The 25575-nt window shown below is 41.7% G+C and overlaps 3 protein-coding genes and 1 pseudogene across 6 annotated transcripts; 3 read left to right on the top strand and 1 right to left on the bottom strand.

Moving 5' to 3' along the window:
* The first annotated feature begins 830 nt into the window (after nucleotides 1-830).
* Nucleotides 831-4598, top strand: LOC102715459 (galacturonosyltransferase 8). Its single transcript, XM_006648584.3, has 3 exons — nucleotides 831-1746; nucleotides 2760-3284; nucleotides 3979-4598. The coding sequence occupies exons 1-3, from the start codon at nucleotides 946-948 to the stop codon at nucleotides 4255-4257; spliced, it is 1605 nt and encodes a 534-aa protein (XP_006648647.2). The 5' UTR covers nucleotides 831-945; the 3' UTR covers nucleotides 4258-4598.
* A 3006-nt stretch (nucleotides 4599-7604) lies between these two features.
* LOC102713711 (probable magnesium transporter NIPA2) lies at nucleotides 7605-14112 on the bottom strand. 4 transcript variants are annotated; one of them, XM_040520589.1, is made up of 9 exons: nucleotides 13876-14112; nucleotides 11607-11755; nucleotides 11372-11428; nucleotides 10626-10716; nucleotides 10387-10547; nucleotides 9814-9941; nucleotides 9587-9724; nucleotides 8873-8965; nucleotides 7605-8069 (listed from the first exon to the last, which is right to left on the bottom strand). In XM_040520589.1, the coding sequence occupies exons 3-9, from the start codon at nucleotides 11379-11381 to the stop codon at nucleotides 7899-7901; spliced, it is 792 nt and encodes a 263-aa protein (XP_040376523.1). In that variant the 5' UTR covers nucleotides 11382-11428; nucleotides 11607-11755; nucleotides 13876-14112; the 3' UTR covers nucleotides 7605-7898. The 4 variants fall into 4 exon arrangements, with proteins under 4 accessions (XP_040376523.1, XP_015689415.1, XP_006647283.1 ...); XM_015833929.1 differs by having other exon boundaries at nucleotides 11597-11755; nucleotides 13876-13953; XM_006647220.3 differs by lacking the exon at nucleotides 13876-14112 and having other exon boundaries at nucleotides 11607-11802.
* Nucleotides 14113-14439: 327 nt separating this feature from the next.
* On the top strand, nucleotides 14440-15276 carry LOC121053510 (annotated as a pseudogene).
* Nucleotides 15277-20412: 5136 nt separating this feature from the next.
* Nucleotides 20413-24906, top strand: LOC102713983 (nuclear transport factor 2-like). Its single transcript, XM_006647221.3, has 9 exons — nucleotides 20413-20611; nucleotides 20759-20902; nucleotides 21028-21352; nucleotides 21442-21674; nucleotides 22231-22414; nucleotides 22507-22628; nucleotides 22707-22772; nucleotides 23286-23352; nucleotides 24228-24906. Exons 1-9 carry the CDS (start codon nucleotides 20570-20572, stop codon nucleotides 24479-24481), a joined length of 1437 nt encoding a protein of 478 aa, XP_006647284.1. The 5' UTR covers nucleotides 20413-20569; the 3' UTR covers nucleotides 24482-24906.
* Nucleotides 24907-25575: the final 669 nt, after the last annotated feature.

Genomic DNA, 25575 nt, shown 5'->3' with positions numbered 1-25575 from the left:
AAGGAAAAGAAAAATCAACTAAATAGTATTCCCTCCGTTTATCGGTATAAGACTTTTTCTCTAACTAGATATATATATATATATATATATGCTAATTAATCTAATCACACATAAAAACATATGCATGGATACATTGATAAATTTAGTTAAACTTAGAACTTCCGTTTGATATTGTAATACTTTTTAGACTTACCTAAATTCATCAATTGATGAATATATATAATATATATATATATATTTATTAGTATCTTTATAAATTTAGATAAAGATAAGAATAGAAAATTTTATATTATAAAACGAAGGGAAGCGAGTAATATAGAAGTCGTAGCTCGCGCAGAAGATCCCATTCCCACCGCAAGTGTGGTGTCATGGTGTGTGCGATGGGCCCCGTTGCCTGTGTGCTCTCCCACCGGCTCAGTACCAGAATTCCGGCGGCCTCGCATTTCGCTCCACCACCTTTTCTTCACTTCTCGCCTAATCCCGTTCCCGTTCGTGATTACCGCCTAAACAACAACCACGCCCGCCGACAGGTGGGCCCCGCCCCGGCTACGCGAGTCCGCGTCCGGTCCGGTACGCGCCCACGAACCCTGTCCCCCCTCCCGGGCCCCACGCTCCAATCTCGCGCTCGCAACTACCAGTACTAACTTCTCCCACCGACAAGTGGGCCAGAATTAACATGACCCCACGTGTCAGTATATCTGGGCTTGGAGCGTCGGCGGTGTGGTTTGGTGCGCTAAACACATTGCATTAGCGTTGGTTTATTACTAATCCCCTTCCTAGGAGCAATTAAAAAAGGCATTCGCCGTCGCCTCTCGTCTTCTTCCCCCCAACCCACCACGCACCACTCCACTACACTGCTCTCTCCTCCCACCCTCCAATGCCACGGCTTCCCGGAGATCGCTGAGAGAGAGAGAGAGAGAGAGAGAGAGAGAGAGAGCTGTAGCCATGGCTGCTGGCCGTGGACCAGGCGTGGTCGCGGGGCTGCTGCTTCTCCTCCTCCTGGTGGACGCGGCGCGGGGAGCCTCCGCCGCCGGTGGGGGAGGGGGAGGGGGAGGCGGGGCGGCGGCCGTCAATGGGGACCGCCTCCGGGCGGAGCAGATCCGGAAGCAGGCGTCGGACGCGGCGGCGTCCGCCGCCGCGCTGGCCGCGGCGTCCCGGCGGCTCCACCTCGACCGCGCGCGCCACCTCCGCCTGCTCTCCTCCCTCCACCGCAACCTCACCGCCACGCTGCGGGACCTCACCGCCGCCGAGTCCGCGTCCGCGTCCCCGTCCGAGCCAGGCTCCGCGTCGGCGTCGGCGGGGGACGAGGTGCGCCGCCTCGACCTGCAGGCCAAGGACCTGATCCGCGCCGCGCGCGCCGCCATCGCGGACGCCAAGCCGCTCTTCGACCCGCAGCTCAAGATCCAGCGGCTCAAGGACGCCATCTTCGCGCAGAACGAGCTGCTCGCCCGCGCCAAGAAGCGCGGCGCCTTCGCCTCGCTCATCGCCGCCAAGTCCATCCCCAAGCCGCTCCACTGCCTCGCCGTCCGCCTCACCGCCGAGCGGATCGCGCGGCCCGAGAAATACGCGGACCCGGTGCCGCTGCCGCCCGCGCTCGACGACCCCGCCATGTTCCACTACGCCATCTTCTCCGACAACGTCCTCGCGGCCTCCGTCGTCGTGCGCTCCGCCGTCGCCAACTCGCTGGACCCCTCGAAGCACGTCTTCCACGTCGTCACCGACCGAATGAACCTTGGCGCCATGCAGGTTTGCCCAATTCTGCTTCTCCATCTTGCATACGAGCATGTGTTAAGCCATTACTAGTACTATTTAAGCACGGTATTTTGTTTTTATTAGTTCGTCTTACAGAATCGACAAAAGACCACCGAGATTCAAAGAGTGATGATTGAGTATTAGAAGTGCTCACCATCTGACTGCCAAAAACTGACATTACTATGAGTGATTATGATTGTTTTCTTTCCAGATATGACTGCATTTCTAAGAAATCGTGCATACCAGAAGTTAGGAATTTGCGGGTTCATCACGAGACTGAATTGATGTTTAACCTTGTACAAGAAAAAATAATCCATATTTTGCAACACTGGCATATGTACCCTAAGGTTCCTTACTCATTGCATTTAGGGGTGGTAATGGACCTAACCATTTTGCCTATAAAATTTAAGGGCCGGGTTTAAAACGGGTTAAAAATAAAATTGTATAGAGTTTTGAGATAAAAATTTTTAAGAATTAAATAGGGTTGTGAAAGAACCCAATGGCCTTGGCCCATTACCAGCCCTAATTGCAGTACCATCTAATGCACGGAATCACAGCTTTAACACTGATAAATTGTTGGTCAGGCAAAAACAGTTTGCTGGAGTTGCTCTAAGGTTCCTTATTCCACTGTCTTTTTTTCTTCACTTATAGAATTTTAGACATGTCAATATCTGATTAGAATAAGAAAGACAAAGAGAGCGAACTGGTTTTATCTGCATCAACTATAACTCAAACTATTTACTATTCCCTTGCCAATTAAGGGTAAAACTATTTTTTATACTAAAAAAAATGATACAAATGAAACATCTCCACAATCTCTGATTGGCACATTAGGAAATCAACAACTCCATCGTTGCAAGAGCACCATTGCCACTGCACTTTCCATTCCAGCCTCCTTTCTAAGCATTCAATCATATTGATAGAGTCTACATTTCAGTCATATCTATGTCAGCATTTGTATTTTCTGTTGAAAGTGAGCTCAAAGTAGTATGTTCATGTATTCTTAGGTGATAATCCGCCTAATGGACTTAAAAGGCGCACACTATGAGGTCAAAGCATTTGAAGATTACAAATTTCTTAACTCCTCATATGTTCCTGTGCTTCGACAACTGGAGTCAGCAAACCTCCAGAAGTTCTATTTTGAGAACAAGCTTGAGAATGCTACAAAAGATGCTAGTAATATGAAGTTTAGGAACCCCAAGTATCTCTCAATGCTCAATCACTTGCGGTTCTATTTGCCAGAGATGTATCCGAAACTGCATCGGATACTTTTCTTGGATGATGATGTTGTGGTACAGAGGGATCTTACAGGATTGTGGAAGATTGACATGGATGGCAAGGTGAATGGAGCAGTAGAAACATGCTTTGGATCGTTCCATCGGTATTGGCAGTATATGAACTTCTCACACCCTCTTATCAAAGAGAAATTTAATCCTAATGCATGTGGATGGGCATATGGCATGAATTTCTTTGATCTTGATTCTTGGAGGAGGGAAAAGAGTACTGAGCAATATCATTACTGGCAGAATCAGGTACGGTTTTCTTTGACAAATTTACAGATTTCTTATTTAAAGTTTCTGTTTGTAGTAATGTATAATTGTGAACCAAGATGTTCTCTGTGGCCTAGCAATCTGCATGGCTTTTCATGTAAAGCATCACCGATTGACGATCAGTGATGACAGCTAATATAACCTGCATAGCTCTCTCATGTAGGAGTATTGGATTTTGTTATGCTGTTAGTTTGATCTTGTTCTATTGTGAATATGGCTTGTGATATAGGCCGCGTTCGTCCCAGCCAACTAGTTAACTAAGCCTCATCGTTTTCCGCGCGCACGCTTTCCAAACTGCTAAACGGTGTATTTTTTGCAAAAAAATTCTATAGGAAAGTTGTTTTAAAAAATCATGTTAATCTATTTTATATTTTTTTAATAATTAATAATTAATTAATCTTGTACTAATATATTAACACGTTTTCCGTGCCGGGGATAAGTTAACTTAACTTACCCATGCCGAACTCGGCCATAGTTAAGAACTTAAGATCAGTTGTTATAGCCTAATAGCCTAGCAGCATTGCAAAGCATGTTGTCTAAAATAGAATTTCTATGCTGTGGCTTTTTACTATTGTGACTGGGAACTTTCTGTATATATTGCCTTCCGTTTCACTATTGAGTAGGATATATCTGATGCATTTATATGACTCCATTTATGGGGTGTGCTATCTTGCAGAATGAGAACCGGACATTATGGAAGCTAGGAACATTGCCTCCTGGTTTAATCACATTCTATTCCACCACAAAGCCCCTGGAGAAATCTTGGCATGTTCTTGGACTGGGGTATAATCCAAGCATAAGCATGGAGGAGATTAGGAATGCTGCTGTTGTGCATTTCAATGGGAACATGAAGCCCTGGCTGGATATTGGTATGAACCAGTTCAGGCACCTATGGACAAAGTACGTGGATTATGACGACTCGTTCATTCGTCAATGCAATTTTGCACCACCATAGAGGGAAGCATTTGCCATTGTTCTACAGATAGTATCAAGGAAGAATGGCAACTAGATCGAGCTAGATCAACTGTAGCAGTAACACATGTTGTTACACATAATTTCTGTGGAAATTCGAGGAGCCAGCTGAATAGAACTGTGGACGACTACAATTCTTTCTAGATCTTGTTGTATACCATCGATTAAGTTATGGTGAAAATGCTGTTCAAAACATGAACATTATTTTCATCCTGTTTGTAATAATCCTATGTGTTTGTTTGCTAAAGTCATGTGTTATGTTTATAATACGTACACTCTTACTAGGACAGATTATCAGAAGATGTATGAATTCCTGTGGAGAAATTATACTGTCCCAAATGACACTGAATGGAACTAAAGCACCGGAATATCTACATATTACTGACATATTTTCTCTTTCCTCCACACTGGAAGAAAATATATGACGCAACCTATATCTTAGATGGAAACATGTAAGCCTATTTACGTAAGTTTCAAAATATCTTTAAAAAATTACGTGTAGGTAAGATGTAAATAGACAATCATGTGTTATAATGACAAACTCAAATTCGTATGTTCGATATAAATTAGTAATAATTTGGAAATATAAAATCACTCCTAATTTTTTCAGCCATATCTGTTTACTTATTACAAGTATGACCAAAACAACTTTTAAGTGATTAACAATAATTTATATATAATATGTGTTCTTAGCGATTTAAAAGCAAAGACTAAAAAATAAATTATGGTGAAAAACTCTAAAATCAACTCAAAATTTAAGTTTAAAAACTCTAAAATCGGCTCATTATCGTAGCAAGCTAAGAATCCATCTTGACTTGGCTCGTTGTAAAGCTCGAGATGGCTCGTTAGGCTCCTGAGCCAATGCATAAAAAGTTTACCCAAACAATTTTCCAATAGGTTATACAAGCAAAGTTTCATTTCAAATATACAAAGCATATGCAATTGTAACTAAATATGAACCAACAAATCACATGGTGAACCTATGAAGTTGAACACATTATACATGTATTCCGGGGCGGAATCGGCGAATGGCCTCGAATCGTGTCTAGGTGGTGGTAGATGGATGGAGACATAGGCACGATCGCGTCTAAGAAGAGAACTAAGGTTTTTGTCTGATACAATAACTATTGGGCCAATAGGCCTTCCACTAAAAATAGACCTATGTATTATGAACCGTACGCATGTGCTCTATAGGCTACTAGGTCGTGACATGTCAATTGGTTTAGATCATTAAGTCTCGTGAGTAGCTCACGAGCCAGCCAAGCTCATTATCTCTAACGAGCTAAAATACCAGTTTGGCTCGTTATGAAAATAAAACGAGCCGGGCCAAGTCAAACTTGTTACGAGTCGAGTGAGCTAACGAGCCATGAGATTTCTGTCCACCCTTGATTGTTGTTGCATCCAGGAGCAAAGAAAAACTCTGAGCTCTGAAACCATGGACTCATGCATCTTATCCAGTATAAGCATATACCCATATATCCTCTTTTGCAAGATCCGTGCGAGGATTTTGCTAAGCCTAATTGGTCTATTTCTTCTTTAATCCCATCATAAATATTGAAACTAAATTTTCTAGGCAATTTTTTATAGGCAACCAATGCTCCACTAGCTCTTGGCTAGGTCCTCGCATTTCATTGTACTTCCACGCACAATCAACATACTTTTTGAGCAATCTGATTAGTTTAATCATGCACTCGGCTAACATAAACATATTTTTATTTGTAAACATTTCCCTTGGCACTGTAACATCACCTATGTCCACCTCGGCCGATGAAAAACCTTCTCCTAATTTCCTAGTTTATCAAGATCATCAATGACCTTACAAATATCATTCTTATTTGACCAATATTGCCCTGCGTGTTTTTCTAACCAATCTAAGCTACTTTCTTTACTCATTTATAACATCACACTAATGATACAACCTGTACACGTCGGCTTTATAGACGTGTCAAGCCGAGCTGCAGGTTGCCACGTCAACATCCACGCTGTGCCGCTCGTCCATGGTGGCAGGTACCTCAGCACCAAGCCGAGTGGTGCTGACCTGCCTAACATCACCAGCGTGAGACACTGTAGCATAGGTATTGTTCACCTGATAAATGTTGTTCGTTGGCTGATCATTACTTGCTGCTAAACTTGAACCTTTGCCTAAATTGTCATCCTCTTTCATACGATACACCTTATTCACCACCTTGTCATTCTTTCCGTCATGAGGTTGATTCCTTGAATTAAACCGATCATTCTTGTACCCGGTCTTCTTGGTTTCTCCCAAAGATGGAATGGTTCAAACGGTAGCATAAAGAATGGCTCGAAAGACATTAGATGAAATGGTGTACATGGTGTTGGATGGAATGGCGCATATGGAATTTGATATAATGGTTTATAAGGCATTAGAGTAGGAGACATCCATGGGCCACACCGGTCCCATGGTGGATAAGAAGGATAACTAAGAGTAGGATAACATAGTATCAACATTGGTGGCTCAAATGAGGGATATGGTGGTGCTTCATGAAAGCCCCCCATCTACGATCGTTATGATCAAACTCTTGCGGACGTGATCTTAGTCTCTTAAAATTGTTTGGTCGGCTAGCAAATGTCCCCTTGGCCTTTTGTCATATCTAGCCAGAAGCTCTTTCAAGGTGGGCTTCATCTTTTCAACCCTTTTAGTAGCTGCGACTACTCTCGTTAACCTTTCACCACTGACCAATTTCTGGGCTCTTAGGCTTAATCATCACTTTATTTTTTGAACTTTGAATCGATTGGCAGCCATTCAATTCAGGTGAACGACAAATAGCCTTCTGATGCTGAAGCCTTGGTAGTGTAACCACACGGAAACGTGGTTCGGATGAATACATCTTTATGTTATTTTTCGTGCACACATTTCCCAAATTGCTAAATGATGCATACTTCGCGAAAAAAAATCTATAAGAAAGTTGTTCATAAAAATCATATTAAGTCATTTTTGAAGTTTTTAAGTACTTAATTAATTATGTGCTAATGAGTTGCTTTGTTTTGCATGCGCAGGGTAAATGTTCCCAACCAGAAAGAAAGAACGCAGCCCTAGTGGAAATCTGAAACAGTAGTAAGATGCTTGCTCAAAAGAAGGTGGTTTGCTTTTCTCGTTAGATTTTTAAATTTTTCCTAGATCATATGATTTGGTGATAGATAATTAAAGATATAAATAACTAAATTAACTGACATAAAGTAAAAAAATGGTTAAAAAAGGTCAGTAAGAAACCTTTATACATTAATGTTTTCTACATGACACATCATTTAGGATATTGGGAAGTGTGCCCATGATACTCCATAAGTAATGATGAGAAAAGAACATGGCCTGACCTATTCATTTGTATTTGGATATTATTTGGTTGTTTACAGACAGTGCTGTTGTATATAACAAAATAAAAAACACCACCACTGTGCAGAATTTCAACAAGCCCCTAACTTTTACTTTGTACAAGAAAACAAAGTTCAAATAAATTGGCATTGCAGGTAACAAGATTGCCAAACAACACAAAATTTTGCTTGCATATAATTCGGAATAAGGTTCTAAGTCAACTTTATTCAGCCTCCACAAGCGTTGTTACATCGATAAGCCAAAAGCTTTGGTAAATGCTAGCTAGTTTGTGACTAGAGATGACTTGAGCGCTCATTTTCTCCATCTAGACAAATTTCGTCAGATGGTGGCGGTGGCGCGTTGCCCATATCCCTGGTCTTGTGTAGGAGAAAAGTCCCTGCAACAATGGTCACAAACCCGCATAACTGTGTTGCAATCTGTGTTGCATTCCTCGAGAATGAATCCTGGAGCAGAGAAAAACAACGATGACAAAAATATCAGATGAAAATGGTAGATTGACAGTTGAATGGCAAATGAAACACAGTTTAATTCCCTCCGGTCTTCTGGTCTAGCAGTTTCTTTTCTTATGTAGAAAATATGGTCTAGCAGATTAATTTCCTCCAAAGGAATTACTGTATTATGGGAACCCCTAAATAACAGCCTGGAATGCCTTAAGCTCAGTAAAACAACACATCCTGCTACTATTCGGCTATTCGTACAGGAGGAAGTTCTACTTCAGATATAGAGGAAATAGCTGAAATTCAACCTATACATTTTAGCTCATAAGATATTACAGACCTTAACTGCTTAAATCTTATACTCTGCAGAAATACCTTGAAGTTATCACAATTCAATTCATAAAATATTTTGTTTTTAAAAAAAATCTTTAATTTACATTAAGAAGAAAAGAAAATAAAGTAAACCGTGCCTCCTATATTAGTGTTAAGGTTATTTATTTTCAAATCGATCATTTATTACTAGAAGGTTTCTTCTAATTTGTGCCAGCATGTCAGTCAGTATTAATCTGGAATAACATTTTCTCTCAGGGAGACAAACACTACAGGAATCACATTGGCAGATACTACCCCGTTTCATAACGGAGGACTTTATGATATTGTCTAGATTTATATAAATATTTATGAATCTAGACATATATACAACCAATATATCTTAATAAATAGATGAATCTAGAAATAGCTAAACATTTTACATTATAAAATGGAGGGAGTACTATTTTAAAACTATGTGAACAAAACAAGTAGATCACCTTGTACATAATCATGTTAGCAAAAATAGTAAGTATGGTGAACATCACGTAGTACACAGGAGTGACCACAGCTGTATTGAACGAGTCCAGTGCCTGCAACAAATTAAAAATGGTTAGAACAGAGTTCAATACCTATTTCTGCAGCAGCCTTTATATTTTAGAATTATCAACAAATAGTAACTATTTCAAACAATAACTCACAATTTGGATGAATAGTGTTGAATATCTTTTACTTCCAGATTAAATCATTTAGCTATTCTTTGCTGAGTAATTAGTACGGATTACAGGAAAAAGATATTCCAAGTATGCTACACCTGCACTTACCCTTAAAGAAACTAAAGCAAACGAAGTATTTGCAATACATGTGAGTAAAAAAATACTCCTAAAAAGCTGGCCATAATATGTTGAGCTTAGAGTATAAGGTTAAAAAACGAACATATGGAAATAAATATATTTGATTTTACAGGAGCTCGAATGACATTGGTAGTATAGCAGATTTTAAAGAATAAACCATCTGATGCATGGCCAAACATCTACACCCATTTAAGTAAAATCACACATATATAATAACATTCTCATAATAACATTACAGTTAATACATTTGGGTGCCACTAAGTCCAGGATAATAATCATGGACTGGAAATGAAAATTCTAAATACCTAATTTCCTAATCTGCATATTGAAACAAATGGCATCAACATTATGAATTCTTACCTTATTTAAGTAGTTCAACTGAACCAAACAACAAACAATAACAACAAATATGAAGAACCATGTTTGGATGAAGATGAACTGATTAGATCCACTAAATGACAGCTTCAAGGCAATAGCAACTGCTTTTACACTGATAACCTGTTCCAAAAACTAGAATTGTATTAATCCACAATCACAAACTGGATCAATTCTTAACTGAATCCAAGGGTCATGTATGTCTTATGTACCGTGAGAGATCCCATTATTGAACAGATTGCAATATAAACAAGCATCTTCCTGTGTCCAGAACGCTCAGCCACCCAGAAAATCAAAAATAGAACCACCACCACAGCCACACATGAATAAACAATAAAACCTGCAGAAGTTATCCAGATAACAAACCCTTGTGGTTAACATTCTATGAGAAGTTCCACTCTTGGAACAAGAGGGGGAATAAATGAATGTTCAAAAGAGAACTTTAAGATCATTATTATTGAGATATTTTACCCAACGGTGAAAAATTTTATGACGATTGTAGTTTGGCAATTTTCCATAGGATTGTCCAAGACATGGATTATCAAACATCAGTTTTGCACACACACACACACACACACACAGAGAGGAGTATCAGACATTCATATTGGAGACATCAATACATCATCCTACAATTGGCAGATTCAGTAATAATGCATGAAAATACTACTGTTTTTTTAATGCAGACAGTATGGAAGTATCCTATTGATAGATATTATATTAATATGAAATGATAAAAAAAAAGATCCTATTGGTTCTTTATTGACACAAGTAGTCAAGTAATTTACCTGGCTCAGTAGCAAGATGCCATATTTCCTTCATTGAATCAATCTCCCTCTCCTTTGGGGCATGCAGCACTATACCAACAGATCCAACAACACACAAGATACAACCAACGACACCAAACATATGAAGTTTTTCTTTCAAGACGAAGTGCGCAAGCACTGCGCTGCATGGATAAAATATTAGAAGGCAATAAACATACTGTGATGCATGAGGAAATTATAGAATATGGTATGGGTACTACCTAAATATAATGCTAAGAGCTCCTAGAGGAGTAACAAGTACAGCAGGAGCAAATGCATATGCTGCAAAGTTTGCTATCTCGCCCAGAATCACTGCAAATGTAAAACAAGATGATTACAAATAATGTTTGAGATTCCAGTTCATATCACAAATATTATTTCGCATTCAAGTATCAATATACAGCATATTGGTTTGAACTCTGTATTAATGAGATGGAATATATACCATCTTCAAGTTGAAAATGAAACTAATGAAGGCAAGGGAAATAGAAATAATAATATATAGATCGCTGCAGTGATATTAAATTGCAGGTAGAAAATGAAAGTAATGAAGGTAAGGGAAATAGAAATAATAATATGATAGAGCACTGCAGATAAATTGCCAAGTTGAAAATATCAATTAAGTCTTTCGAAAACAAAGATCCTAACTCTGGTGTTTTAAGTATCAAATATTCAATATTACGCCGAGTCATTTTTTCATTCACACTTAGTAAAAGAACTACTGATTCTTGAATCTTAAATGTTATAGTTAAAGTAACCGGATGGCTCACAAAGTGAAAAGTGGACCATAAATACCTGTATTCAACTAAGAAATTTCTCAAGTTGTGTGACACAAATAGTCAGTAATGAGAGCAAGCTTAAAAGCATATAAATTAAAAATGTAATCTCCAGATAATTTGATAACTTGACTTTTTTTTTCAAGACTGATAGCTAGTACACCTCAAAAGAGCCTTTAATATATTCTTACTAGTTATCATCCCCAGCCACCATAACGGCTCATACAAGTACGAGAAACCTCCAGAACCTACAGTGCATTAGAGTAATAATTAAAAAAATATGAACAAGTAAATCTAGATAAAAGATTGAAAGAACTCTAACTCTGCTTGAAAACACTATGCAATTTCACATATAACTAGCATTTTGCGATGTTAAAAGTTCATTCAGTTTATATAGCTGCTGAAAGATGTACAACCTGCTCTTACCCCAGAATCCCCAGCTTTCTTGAGCCCAATTTTCTTGATCACAAAGCTCGAACCAATAAATGCACTTGATGATATTGCCAGAGTCAACCCTCTCACATTGTCTATAGATGATACCATGTCTTCTGAAATGAGAACCTATGAACTTATTCCTACAACCCAAAACAGTCCAAGAAGTAAGAGTGAAGGATACATTTCTTATATTGGACTTGAAAACAGATATGTTCAACATCAGGTTGCTTTTTCTTGAACTCTCCATGAATCAATCCTTGCACTAAGAGAGAAGATAAGAGCAACTAGGTTTTGGTTTATTACAAACAATTGTGTGTTTAACCTTCTAAGATGCCATAGTAAATGAACACAAGTTGGATTTCTTTTTTTTTTTAATGAAATCATTTATACTCGAATGCTATGAGCAACATGGAAAGGACTGTTAGACTTCAGACCTCTCCAACTCAGTCTACATGCCAGAGAAAAGAGGCATTTAAGGAAATACTCGCATAAAGCCAAATGGTCATAAATGTGTACAACGTGGCAAAAAACAAAAGCACCTTTTGCCTGTCGATACTACAAAAAAATGTAAAGAAACTGAACTTTGAGAAAAGGTAAATACTCCCTCCGTATTTTAAAAGATGATGGCATTGACTTTGTTACACACATTTGACCATTCATAAATTTTGTGCAAATATGCAAAATGTAAGTTATAATTAAATATACCTAGTAGTAAATCCAATCACAATAAATAAATGATAATTACGTAATTTCTAAAAAAAGATGAATAGTTAAATATGTGCCAAAAAGTCAATTGCGTCTATTAAAATACGGAGAGAGCAGTATAATAAGGATGAGGGCAAAATACCAAATGTTCAAAGATGACAAAAATCCATGTTCTGTGCAAAATTTTTCTTTGGTTGTAATGAAAGATATCTGATTTTTTTTTCACTGGACAGAAATGAAGTTAGGACATATAGGAAGGCACACAGAAACAAGCTCCCCCAAGGCAGATTGCTGCTAAAGTGCTAATGCGTTACAACCTGCTTCATTGCATATTTGCATCACAAGGTACGTTCTTTTGATGATAAACATGTATTCCTTTCCAATGAAAGATATTTTTTTCTTTCTAATATATGTACATCACATGTAATGCTGTAGTCATGAATCAAAGCTTTGGAGATGCCTAAAACACGACCGTGGTTTCAATTCATCCATACACAAACTGAAAAGAACATTTACGGCTCGATCATTAAATTCACAATTACAACCTAGCAAAGCAAAGCACGAGAAACATAATAGGGCGAACTCGGAGAACAACTCAATCAAAACCACACAGACTGAAATTAAAGAAACCACGAGTGCCCAATATTTTCAACATAACAGAAAAATAAAAACCAATCCAACCTCTACGTCAAGAAGTGATGTACGCAGGCACACCGCCCAATATGACTATCAGAATCTCGTTACCTCGAAATTCAGCAAGCAAGGACCACCAGTCCAGTTCCCACAAGCAATGCAAAGAAAACGTAGATGAGATTAGGCAAAGGATTGGTGATCAGTATTTTTGACAGCACTTTTGTGCGTTGGCACGTGAGTGAAGGCGAAGGGAACTTTTGACTACGCCATGCACAGGAAAGAGGAGAAGGCTTTAAATACACGTTAGGAATGTCAATGAGCGCGAGAATGAAGAACAACAGGTGGAATTTAAGTACTAATTAACTTGTGTAAATAAAATTTAGGGATGGATTGAGAGGAAAATTAGTGCAGCATTAATTGCACGGTTAATTACCGTTGGCTTCAACGTTAAGCAAGAGAAATTATGAAAGCGCGAGCAGAGAACGAATTGAATTCGCCTCGAATCGAACGGTTGCTTACTGAGCCATGCCTTGAGCAAGTTGATAATCACGAAACGAAACTGACGTGAATTTGTAACGGGAGGAACGCAAGAGCGTTCCAAATGAAAAAAAAAAAGGAATCCATGGAAGAAACTGGAAATTGAAATTCCTTCGGAAGAAAACAGAGAATTATGCGCAAACAATATAGAACAAGGCAAGGAAGAGAATCGCAAATAATAGCGGAAAAAAATCAAACTAAACAAAAAAAAACGTAGCATATCGATTGGGCACTTATCTTCCTCCCGCAAATCGGGAGCAAGCAAACCATCATCACAGCGACCGACGCGGCGGCGACGCCTCGTCGTCATCCACACGGCACACGTCTAGAGAAAACCGATCGAGGACGGAGCAGAGGGCGGGGGGAGATCACCCGCGGCCATTACCTCTCCGCGAGCGCGCGGCGGCGTCGTCTCTCCTCCGCCCGCGCGCCGTGCCAGCGCGATAGAAAGCGAGCGCGCTGCCTCCGTCGTCGTCGGCGGCGGCGGCGGCGGCGGCGGAGGCGGAGGCCGCTATAGCTAGCTGGCGGAGGGCTTGCGCACGTGGGACGGGAAGCGTGGTGGAGAACGCGGCGGGAGAAGGTGGAGAGGGGGGGACGGGGGAAGCGAACGCGAGGAGACTTGTGGCGGGGGAGGTGGCCAGCAGCGAGCGGCGGAGGGGGGACGAACGGAGGGAGCTCTTCTTTTTTTTTTTTTTAACCGTTGGTTGCTTTGCTACAAAAACTAGGAAGACCTCTCTCGTTGGGATGGGATTTGGGCCGGATGGGCCAACATGGGACGCTATGATAGTAGGAATAAGTCCACTTAACGTACCTCAATTAAACGTGCAGTCTGTTTTGCATCCCTCAACCCAAATACCCGAAATGTGTACCCCTCGTCTTGTCCTTACCATACATCCAAGATCCCAAGGCAGTATGTAGCATTTTTCTCCCCTGTTTTGCTGATGTGGACATGGCTGGGGCCCACATGTCAGTAAGCCATTGGGAAATTAATAGACGGAGTTAAATGTGAGGTCACGACGTCCTCATTAGGCCCTACGTCCCTAGCGTCGGCTTCACTGGCGACACCCGCATCGGCGTCTACCTCGACATTGCGCGCACCAAGGCCTTCACCATTGACCTCCTCTACCGCGGCGCGCGCAACTGGGCCGCCGAGCTCCGCGCCGCCGTCGATGACATGCTTGTCGCCGTCGAGAATGACCTCAACATGGAGGTCGGCGGCTTCTCGGTGTTCCTGCCCTTCCTCATCATGGATGTCGGAAAGGTCGGCCGCGGCGACCTGCGACAGAGGCTGCAGGAGGAGGTGCGCCGCATGCTGGGAGATTGAGGCAAGGTCGGGTTCGTGGCGGTGAGGGAGATGGAGCTAGTGCGGTCGACGGTGTACGAGGTGCTCCGGATGCAGCCGCCGGTGCCGCTGCAGTTCGGCCGGGCGCGGCAGGACTTCGTGCTGCGGTCGCACGGCGACGCGGCGTACGAGATCGGCGAGGGCGAGCTGCTGTGCGGCTACTAGCCGCTAGCCATGCGCAACGCGGTGGTGTTCGACCGGCCGGACGAGTTCGTGCCAGAGAGGTTCGTCAGCGACGACGGCGAGGCGCTGCTGCAGTACGTGCACTGGTCCAACGGGCCGGAGACCGGTGAGCCGTCGTCGGGGAACAAGCAGTGCGCAGCCAAGGAGGTGGTTGTGGCCACGGCGTGCATGCTCGTAGCTGAGCTATTCCGGCGATATGACTTCGAGTGCGATAGCATGTCCTTCATCATGCTCGACAAGAGGGAGCTCACTCCAAGCTAGGAATGCCATCATTCTCATTCATCTCCTCATGCACATATGCACGTACAAATTAAATTAAATTCGAGTTGCTAGCTCCATTTTTTTCTCTTTGAGCTGCTCGTAAACAAACATATATCTCCTCTGTTCTTCTGTGCAATAAGTATTTCAATGGTTTTGCGTGGATATGTACACATGATTCAAAATTACTTTGATAGTGATCCTAAATTTCTAGTCGAGAAAGCATGAAAGTAGAATAGCACGAAACGCAAATACTACTACTACTACAGTCAGCTACAGCCTGCAGGCCCTGCATCGGTGCACTCGCAGGCCGCAGCTCGCCGGGCGCCGGCCTCTGCTCTGCGCGGTCCTCGCCAGCCAACGCCATCGGCCGGCTGCTGCCTGGCTTGGCCTCCTCCCGTCCTCCGCTCCTCGGACCTCTGCGCCGACGGTTGGGACGCTCCGGCGCTCCCTATCGCCTCTCGGAGGCTCGCCGTCTCGACCGTCGCGTGCCACGCCCGCTCTCCTCTGGCGCGCTTGCCGCCACCGCCGCCCCCTCTCTACTCCATCATCGGCGCGAGCTCACCTCCCATAGGGTTTGCGAGCAGAGCTACGGCGCAACCTCACCTCTCCTAGCCAAACTAGACATTTAACTCCGTCTAACTCTCCAACAGCCTCCTAACACGTGGGTCCCAGCCGTGTCCACGTCAGCGAAGCAAGGCAGAAACTTGCTATATACTGCCTTGGGACCTCGGATGCACGGTAAGGACAAGATGAGGGTTACACATTTCTGGTATTTGGGTTAAGGGATGCAAAACAGACTACACGTTTAATTGAGGGACGTCAACTGGACTTATTTCATGATAGTAGTACAGCAGTGCTCGTTGGTCTTTTTTATTTACTCTTTGTGTTTTTGTATTTTTTATTTGACATCGTTAGTTTTGGTTTATGTTTAATAATTTATCTTATTATATATAATTATCAACTATTTTATAACTTAATTTATTATAAAAGAAATTTTAATTTCGTATATTTGCGAAAAATCTAAATAAGACAAAAAAAATGAGTACATTTAAAAGTTAATAGCGTTAAATAAAAAAGGAGGAAGTAGTTATTACTCCTTCCACCAAGGAAGTCATTTTCCTTGGGAGCAAATTTTGTGAGCCTCACGATGCTACAGTGGTTTTCACCTAAGAGCAAGTTCAATAGTATAGCCAACTGCTGGCTCCAAATCATCTATAGTCAACTTAATAGTCAATTCTTACAATAATTACCTATAAACATATATTACATAATTAATCTATGGTCACACATGTGTCTTGGAGTTCGTGTTATAGCTGGGTACAAATCTGTAGCCCGTTGTTCTTCTCTCTCTTATCTTATTTTCTTAAAATATTTTATAGTTAACTTATATTTTGCGATTGTACATTCGTACCTGCTCTAATTACGTGTTCAGTGGGACTGTATGTTTCACGGTGAGGCATCTGTGCTTGATGGGAGAAACTAAATAAACATGATGATATGATATATGACAAATAGAATGGTACCCTATGGGGGTATAGGGCGTGTTTTTTGAGATGATATAGGGTGTGTTTGGTTATATGCAGAAAGAGTGGCTCGCGCATACTCGTGCAAAAGCTAATTGTTTGATTGCCCACATAGTCGTTAGATCATGACTCCACACATGCAAAAATGGCCTTTGGAGCCTTGCGCAAGAGAAACACTAGCGAGTCTTATTCTTCATCCGAGTTGTACGGGGCAATAGTAGACTCTCGAGCGCAAGAGGGGTTGTTCTTTTATCACCTTCCTCTCTCTCATTTAGCAGTTCGACTGTCGTCCAACTCATCGATGTTACTGCTAGAACACAAGCCAATGTTGCCTTTCTCTTCTCCCTCATCGTTGCTACCATCATCTTCCCTACAGCCAACTCCCCTCCTCCTTCAACAATCGGGGCACCCACATTCTCCTAGGTAGCAGATTTAGCATCTTGGATCTCATGACTATTGGAATCTAATGACCATGATCTTTGATGGGTTGGCAAAATGGCTTGGAAGCAAAACCACAAGGGACAATCAATGACCATTTTTTAGAACAACAATGACCATATTTGGTAAGTGATGATCCCATGGCTAGTATGGCGAGGATCTCTAGCGGCAAGCTTAGAGCTGAGCGTGTTGAAGTCCCAGGGAGACAACCTAGAGGGGGGTGAATAGGTGTCCTGAAAAATCTTTTAAATCGCAGCGGTCAGAACAGGGGTCGGACCGTCCGGTCCAATGGCCGGACCGTCCGGTCGGCGCTCTCGGGTTGGGCCGAGAGCTCTGGCCGGACTGTCCGAGTTAGAACATCGGACTGTCCGGTCAGTAAAAACAACAGATCTAAGGGTCTCCTTTTTCCCGTGAAGTTCCTAGGAACGTGAAGTGATGATGAGTGGAAAATAAACACAGAGAGATCGCAGGAACAGAAAGAACACGATATCACAAAAGCGATGACACGGGAGTTTTATCCCGAAGTTCGGATCTTTCGAGCCTACTCTCCGTTGAGGCACTCCTATGAGCGGGATCTCTCTCGATCCTTTTCCTGTCTTGGCTTCCTCTCACAAGGCCAACACGAGTCTTCGGATTCACACCTAAGAACTAGCAACCCCTTCAATCGATCACCAAAGTCAAGATCAAGGTGGCTTGCCCAGCCCTAGGTTGTAATCCGCTCTACCCTGCAGCCCTCTAGAAAGCACAATAATCAACTAACAATCTTACCTTTTTCCTTGCGGAGGTTGGGCAACAACCTTCACAAACTTGCTCCCAGCGATCCACACGAATTGGAGGCTTGCGGGCGACGCCTATCCGTCTAGGAGATCAATCTCCAAGAGTAATAGGTCACCTTGACTCCACAAGCATCCATCAATCACTCGAGAACGAACACTCAACCCCTCACTAGCCTAAACACTCTCCCTAAGATGTGATCCAATGATTAATCTCTCTAGAAGGTGTTTTAGGTCAGTGGGGAGGCTTAAGAAGTGCTAAACTTGCCCTTGCAACCAGAGAAATCGAACAGAAAGCCTTTCCAACGGCTAGATCTCAAGGGGGCCTTATATAGGCTGGCAGACGTCACTTAGCCGTTGGAAAAGAAACCTAACTAGACCGTCCGGCTAGAGGGCCGGACCGTCCCGCCGACACTTAGCTCACTCACTCAGAGTAGGGGCTGGACCATGGTCTGGACCGTCCTGCCACCGGACTGTCCGGCCAGAGGGTCGGACCGTCCGGTCCCTGCTGTTTAGGAAAAACAGCAACAAGTCTCCACTCAACCTAGACAAACCTAAACACTCTTGGATGCATGCTGAGCTTCTGGTGACCCCTCTTAATAGTACGGAATTCCTACGACTCAAGATATAAAATAAAAACTTCTTCAAGCGCCTTTGACTTCGTAGAACCATCGCTTCGGGTCACACATGCATCAAGCAGATCGCATAATCCTTCAATTTAATTGATCCCTTAACTTCTCTGCAATCATATCTCATTAGTGCACACATGCTTAACCAACATTGTCATTAATCATCCAAACTCCGTTTAGGGGCTAGATGCGTTTTCACGTGTAACACATGTGATAAACAAGGTGCTACGGGCGAAGGGGCTATTGACAATACTGTCCTTTTTTCTCTTTTCATTTTCTATTTTTGCCTCACCGATTTATAGGAAATAAGGCACTCCCTTCGTTTTCTACCTCGTAGTGCACAAATATGGTTTACTCATCCTATATTCTTCATTCATCATTCTTCAAATCTAACCGCTAAAATCATCTTCGTAAGATCAGATGACTAGAATGGAATCAATCTCTTCTATGTATACTTTTCATATATTAGAGACATTCTAAATTAGAAATTATCTTACTAATTATAGAGTGTCCACATGTTCAAAAATATATTTCTAATTAGAAACACATCGTATACTATACTTTATATAAACATAAGTATATATATTTTTTATAAAAAAGTTTCTACAATATGCAATGTATATCTTTAGAATCGAAGTTCAATTGCAATTTTTTAATTACACGGTTAGAACAATAACAACGATATAAGATGATGAAGTTTATGTTCAACGCCATACCACAGCTGCGCTAAACATAAGATCGATCAAAACTCTATATCACTATTGTTGTACTCTCAAATAGTTAAATCAGTAACAACAATATCAAATATAGATCTTTGTTAAATAAGAATGAGTATCTAGTGTTCTAGAAAATATTTTGTTAACATCATATTTTTACGTGAAATAAGTAAATTTCCTGGTCCGTCAAATATGCGTCCCTGTAGAATATTTTTTAAATCATGCCTTGGAATTTTATAACTGAGGATATTTTTTCACCATGCTATAGTTAGAATACTATGGTGATTTTGCTTAGTAATATTATCTATTTGTATGGTAAGAATACCAAAAATATCGTTTAAATCCTAAATAGGGTGAATATACTAAAATGAAACTTAATGCAAAAACATATAGTGAGAGTTGATCGAATATTTTAGATTTTGGGTTAGATATTATGAGTCCAAATTAAGGTTAGATATGTCCTTCATTTTGTACCTCAAGATATGCTATTGGATTAAACCCATGCTCGATGGGTAAATGGTCATGGGTACAATCTCTCATATGATTATTCCTAGTAGTTAACTTTTAGAGTTGTCCCGTGCTATGTTCGTCCAACATGTGTCTTCTTGAGCTTAACCATATTGTATCCATCTCCAAAGTTAGACGGGTCATGCTAATAAGCTCATCACCATCACATATGTTTTTCATCTGGCCTATCAACCCATCGTATCGATTATAGTTCGTACCGGTCCATTAAAATATATACACATGACGTATAATTCTTTTTATTCCCGTGACAAAGCATGAATATTTGTGCCAGTATACATAGAACTACACATATGACATAATAGAGATAACCTCAGCCTACCTAATAAAGATGTAACTAGACCCGACATCCACTAAATCAACCGAACGCCATCTAAACAAGTAAACTAACATGAATAACCAAATAATCCGTATCCACCAATATCTCCGTTTTTATCCATCAATCACAGTCCGTATCTACTACCAATATACTCCCGTTTTTATCTCCCGGTGCATCGCCTCCAGTCGTCGACTCGCGGGACTCCAGATCCGGGCCGTACGTATAACCACCCCCCACCGCTCGCGTCGCGCACCCCTCGACTCGACTCCACCCCCACTGTTACCGCAAGCGCCGCCGCCGCACGGGGAGCCGAGCCGCGGCCAACCAAAACCCTACCCAGCAACCGCCGCCGCCGCCGCCGGGAGCTCCCATGGCCGCGACGCAGCCTTCCCCGTCGCCCTCCGCGCAAGTGGTAAGCTGCTGCTCTCGCTCTCTCTCTCTCTATCTCTCTCTGCTGCCTGGTTGTGAGATTTTAGGAGGGGGTGGGGGGGAGGGGTTGTTCCGTCGTTGGGTTCCGTGCTGATCTCCAATGGCGGGCGACGGTGGTGGTGCTCTGCAGGTGGGAAACGCGTTCGTGCAGCAGTACTACCAGATCCTGCACCAGTCGCCGGATCTGGTGTACAGGTTCTACCAGGACGCCAGCCGCCTCGGCCGCCCCCCCGCCGACCGCTGCGGCGACATGGTCTCCGTCACCACCATGCAGGTGAGCCCCGCCGCCTCCAGATCTGGCTCCGTGGGAGGGTAGAGGCCTCCCTGTTTCCCCCTTTTTGTGGTTGTTGAGATGGTGACATACTGACATGGGGGGGTTTTTGGTGGGGGGTTCCACAGGCGATCAACGAGAAGATCATGGCCATGGACATGTCGCGGGCGGAGATCAAGACGGTGGACTCGCAGGAGTCGCTCGGTGGTGGCGTCACGGTTCTTGTCACGGGACATCTCACTGTCCGTGACGGCTTGTGCCGTGAATTCTCCCAGTCCTTCTTCCTTGCGCCGCAGGAGAAGGGCTACTTTGTGCTCAACGACATGTTCCGCTACGTCGGGGATGGCCCGACCCCTGCTGCCGTGGAGATGCAGCCTGAGGCAGATGCCATGGCTCCACCCCTGGCTAATGGTATAGCTACTGCAGCTGTCCAGCAGGCCCCCCCTGAACATGGTGTGTTTGGTGAAACCCTGAAATTCTATGTAGTTTCTTTTTTTGGAGAGGTAGATGGTCTAACTGATTTGTTTTCCTCCGATTTTTAGATGTTGTGCCGCAGCAGCAGGAGCGTGTTGTGGAGCATGCAGCAGTGCCTCCTGAGGAGGAGGAGGAGGTCTATAACCCTCCTCTGGAGGAGGTGAAGGGTGTGGTTGTAGATGAGGAGCAATCAGCTCCTGAGGTTATTAATGAAGTCCCAAATAATGTGGTGCCAGTTGTAGCAACTCCAGCTGCTCCAGTGTCACACGAGGAGGCACCAAAGAAGTCATATGCCTCAATTGTAGGTTTCTCAAGAGCAACTTTCTCAGATCTTGTGCTGCATTCTGCATATATATATTTATGTCTGATTATGGATGGTGTCTTTTTAGTTTTGTTCGATATGATTTGCTATTGTGAAATACTCAAATGCATGGCTGCCACTCTGCAACTACACTTCAAATGTGTAGTTATATACAGACTTTTAGATACTTAACATACCTATATATTCTGTAGTTTTACATGGTGCTTGTCGAAATTTTTTGATGTGATGTCAGCCATGCAGTTTGGATTAATTTTGTGCATGATATGTTTATGCAATCTGAGGCATTAATGTGTTGGTGATGGTTGACCACCACGAAGAAGCAGTGTTAAAGTAGAAATATTCTTGTTTTATTTTAAGTGTAATGCATCCAAGAATAATAAGTGCTAGCATTCAAATAATTGAGTACATTTTCACTGTTGGCCATGATGGTTGTCCCATTGTTTTGGTAGTGGTTGATTAGATTGGACCATTCTCAAATAAAAAAATTGCACTGCGTTCTTTGTTAATAGTATTGCATTTTTTTTTTGTGCTGAAGGTCAAAGTCATGAAAGAAGCTCCACTGCAAGCCCCTGTTCCTGCTGCAAGGCCTGCACCTGCTGCTAGACCTGCACCACCCAAACCCGAAAGACAATCTCCTGCCCCTCAGGCTCCTACTCCAGTTGCAGATGTTACTCCTTTAAGTTCTAATGCTGAGAGCAGCAATACAAATGAGCCAGAAGGTATTTGTTGTATTTGTTATGATTTCAGGCTTTAGCCAAGCAAGACGTGATAATCTGTTAGCTTCTCTGAACTTTGGTCTTTATTTTGAAAGTTGATGCTCATGCAATATACGTGAGGAGTCTACCATTAAATGCCACTACGGCACAACTGGAGGATGAGTTCAAGAAGTTTGGCACCATAAAACCTGACGGGATTCAAGTCAGAAGCCATAAGGTACTTGTTTGTTTTCCTTGCACTGGAGTTTGGAAAACTATAGGTGTCTCATGACAATATTTTCTAATGTAAATGCAGATTCAAGGGTTCTGTTATGGCTTTGTTGAATTTGAGGAGGCTACTGCAGTCCAAAGTGCTATAGAGGTATGTCTTTCTTAGTTTGATCATTCCATTTGTCAGTTTGTTTGATATTAATTTTTGACCTGATACTGTGAGCATTGTTGGTCTGAAATCAATGTGTGCAATAATCTTTTAGCTATTGCCTTTTTAATTAATTGGCAGACATTTTTTGTAAAAAATGAGTTGGCAGCTTTGCAGATTTCGATGTAAAATAACTGGATTCCCTTGCTTTTGGCCCAAGGGATTGATAAATATTATGAAATTTATTCATTGTGAAATCTGTCCATGTTGTTTGGATCCTATTCTGAATTCATACAGTCGAGGCTGTGTTATTCATGTTAACTCAATTGCTTCCATGATTTGCTTTCAAGTTCCTTAGCTGTTCAGTGAAGGATATCACTTTTTTGTCTAGTCCTCTTTTGGTGGTATCATATTTGATTACTTTGAGGTGGTTTTGTTTTTTTAAAGAAATTATGCTGTTACTTGATCAAGTATTATAGAAATGTTGTCAAATTATAACTGTTTTTAACTTCACAGGCTTCTCCTGTAATGATTGGCGGACGCCAATGTTTTGTAGAGGAAAAGAGAACACCTGGTTCACGAGGTTAGTGTAACAACATGTTACATGCATTTTTCAGCCATGGCAATTGTAGCATTGGAGCATACTAATCTCTTGACTAAACACCAGTACCCCTTCAGAAGACAAATACAACAATCCTGCTTTGAAACTTGTAAACATAAGATTATGAAAAACTGATCATTTGCCATCCTTTTGATTGCTACTACAACATATGTGATTGCATCCTACGAAGTTGGTGGAACCAATTAATAGGGGACAGATTATGAACTAAAAGGGTCTGTAGTAGTAATTGATGGAAAAAGAAAACGATGGATTGAAAAGTAGTACTTGTAAAACAGAGAAATTCACGGTAGTCAGAAATTACCAATCATGGCTTGAAAAATGGCAAATCATAGACTAGTCATATAAGGATGGCAAATGATCAATTCTCCCATTAGATAAATGCAGCAAGACTCCAGATGCAAATTATTGTGTGTTGTTTCGGTAGGTCCATGATTTTGGATAGTTGATTTGTTTAAGTTCCCCTTACTACCCATGATTGATTAAGACACATTCTATTGATTTATCATGTTCGTTCTCTATGATCAATATTGCTTCTTCACAGAAAAGATGTGCTGACAAGTAATTATGGGACATGTTACATGGGCTAATCTATGATGCCATGTGAACCATGACTGACAGTTTGTGGGTAATCCTTCGAATGGACAGTAAAGCCATTTTTGAATCACTCCGTGTCACAACTAAATGTCTATCCAAAACTCATATAATGGTTCACATGGTAGTTAATGTTGGCACCTGAAGGATTATCTACATGTTTCCCCATTTATTCTTATAATATTTAATTTGGGCTCAACTTGTTAAGTTCTCATTTAAGGTTTTCAACTGATATGTTTCCCTAGGATCCGGCAGAGGAGGAAGGTTTCCACCAGGAAGAGGTAATATTAACTTCAGAGCTGAAGGGATGAGAGGCGGCCGTGGTAATTACAGTGGAGGAAGGAGCTATGGAAGGGGTGATTTCGGTTACAGATCAGATTATGGTGGCAGAGGTGGTGGCAGAGGTGGTTCTGCACGTGGACCTGATGTTGGCTACCAGAGAGTTGATGGTGGTCGTGGTGGTCGCACATCAGCAGGCTCAGGTGCACCTGCAAAATGAGGGGCTCAGTAGCTTGTGTTTCTGGGATTGTCATCTCACCTTGGAATGTCCAGATTCAACACAGGCTCCATCATTGCATGCTGGAATTGTCAGAAGCCCAATTTACAAGTATGTGAGGTTCTATTTTTGAAGGCAGCAAAAAGAGAAATTGGTTACTAATTGTAGAATATATAACTATTCACATGTAGTCTTAGCTTGGTCTTTGATGAGCAGTTGATGTGTTATTTTTTGTGTTAATTTTGTCCCATTTAAATCCGGAGCATTCATTAGTCGTGTCCATTTGATTTTATAGTTTCTAAGGACTACTGAAATAATTCATAGTCTTAGACTCTAGAGTAGCAATTATTAGGTGAGATTTTGTTTTGTTCTTGTGATGTCTCGAGGCGAAGGACACTTATTGACACCGGTTATTTAATATTTTTGAGGAATTCGACCTGTGCGTTCTTGTTTACACTAGCTGTTTTTCTCTGAGATGTATTTTGCTATGTGACCATCTGCAGTTTTGCTGGAGTATGAAGAGAAGGTAAGATGAGCAAAACCCCATAATCCACAGCCCACAAGTGAGGCTGTTAGGATCATACGAATAGCCCAATGGATTTTTTTTTTGTATTTTAGGGGGTGTCTCTTTCATTTTCATTTCTAGTTCCTAGTCACATCGGATATTTGGATATTTATTATAAATAGTAAATATAGACTATTAATAAAATTTATCTATAATCTTTGCAGTGATGCTACAGTAACATTCGGTGATGCTACAATAACATTTACTAATTATGGATTAATTAGGCTTAAAAAATTCGTTTCACGGATCAACTCTTATTTATGAAATTAGTTTTTTATTAGTTTATTTTAATACTTCAAATTGATGTGACATGGAACAGCCCCTTAGTTCTTTTTGACAACTTATTAAATAGATTTGTGAGAACTTATTTCAAGAATGGATTATTTTACTTTGGCACCAGTCAGCACCAATAAGGCTGGCGTCGATATGCTAACATGAGGTGGCCAATGATCTATTTATAAAATAAATTATTTACTTTTTGACCATTATTATTAGGACCTATTTTTGTAAAATAAGTTATTTATAAATAGTT

The sequence above is a fragment of the Oryza brachyantha genome, chromosome 2 (assembly GCF_000231095.2).
Source record: "Oryza brachyantha chromosome 2, ObraRS2, whole genome shotgun sequence".
Taxonomy (NCBI): Eukaryota; Viridiplantae; Streptophyta; class Magnoliopsida; order Poales; family Poaceae; genus Oryza; species Oryza brachyantha.
Note: the sequence above shows the minus strand (reverse complement) of the source record. Positions and strands in the feature narration are given on the sequence as shown.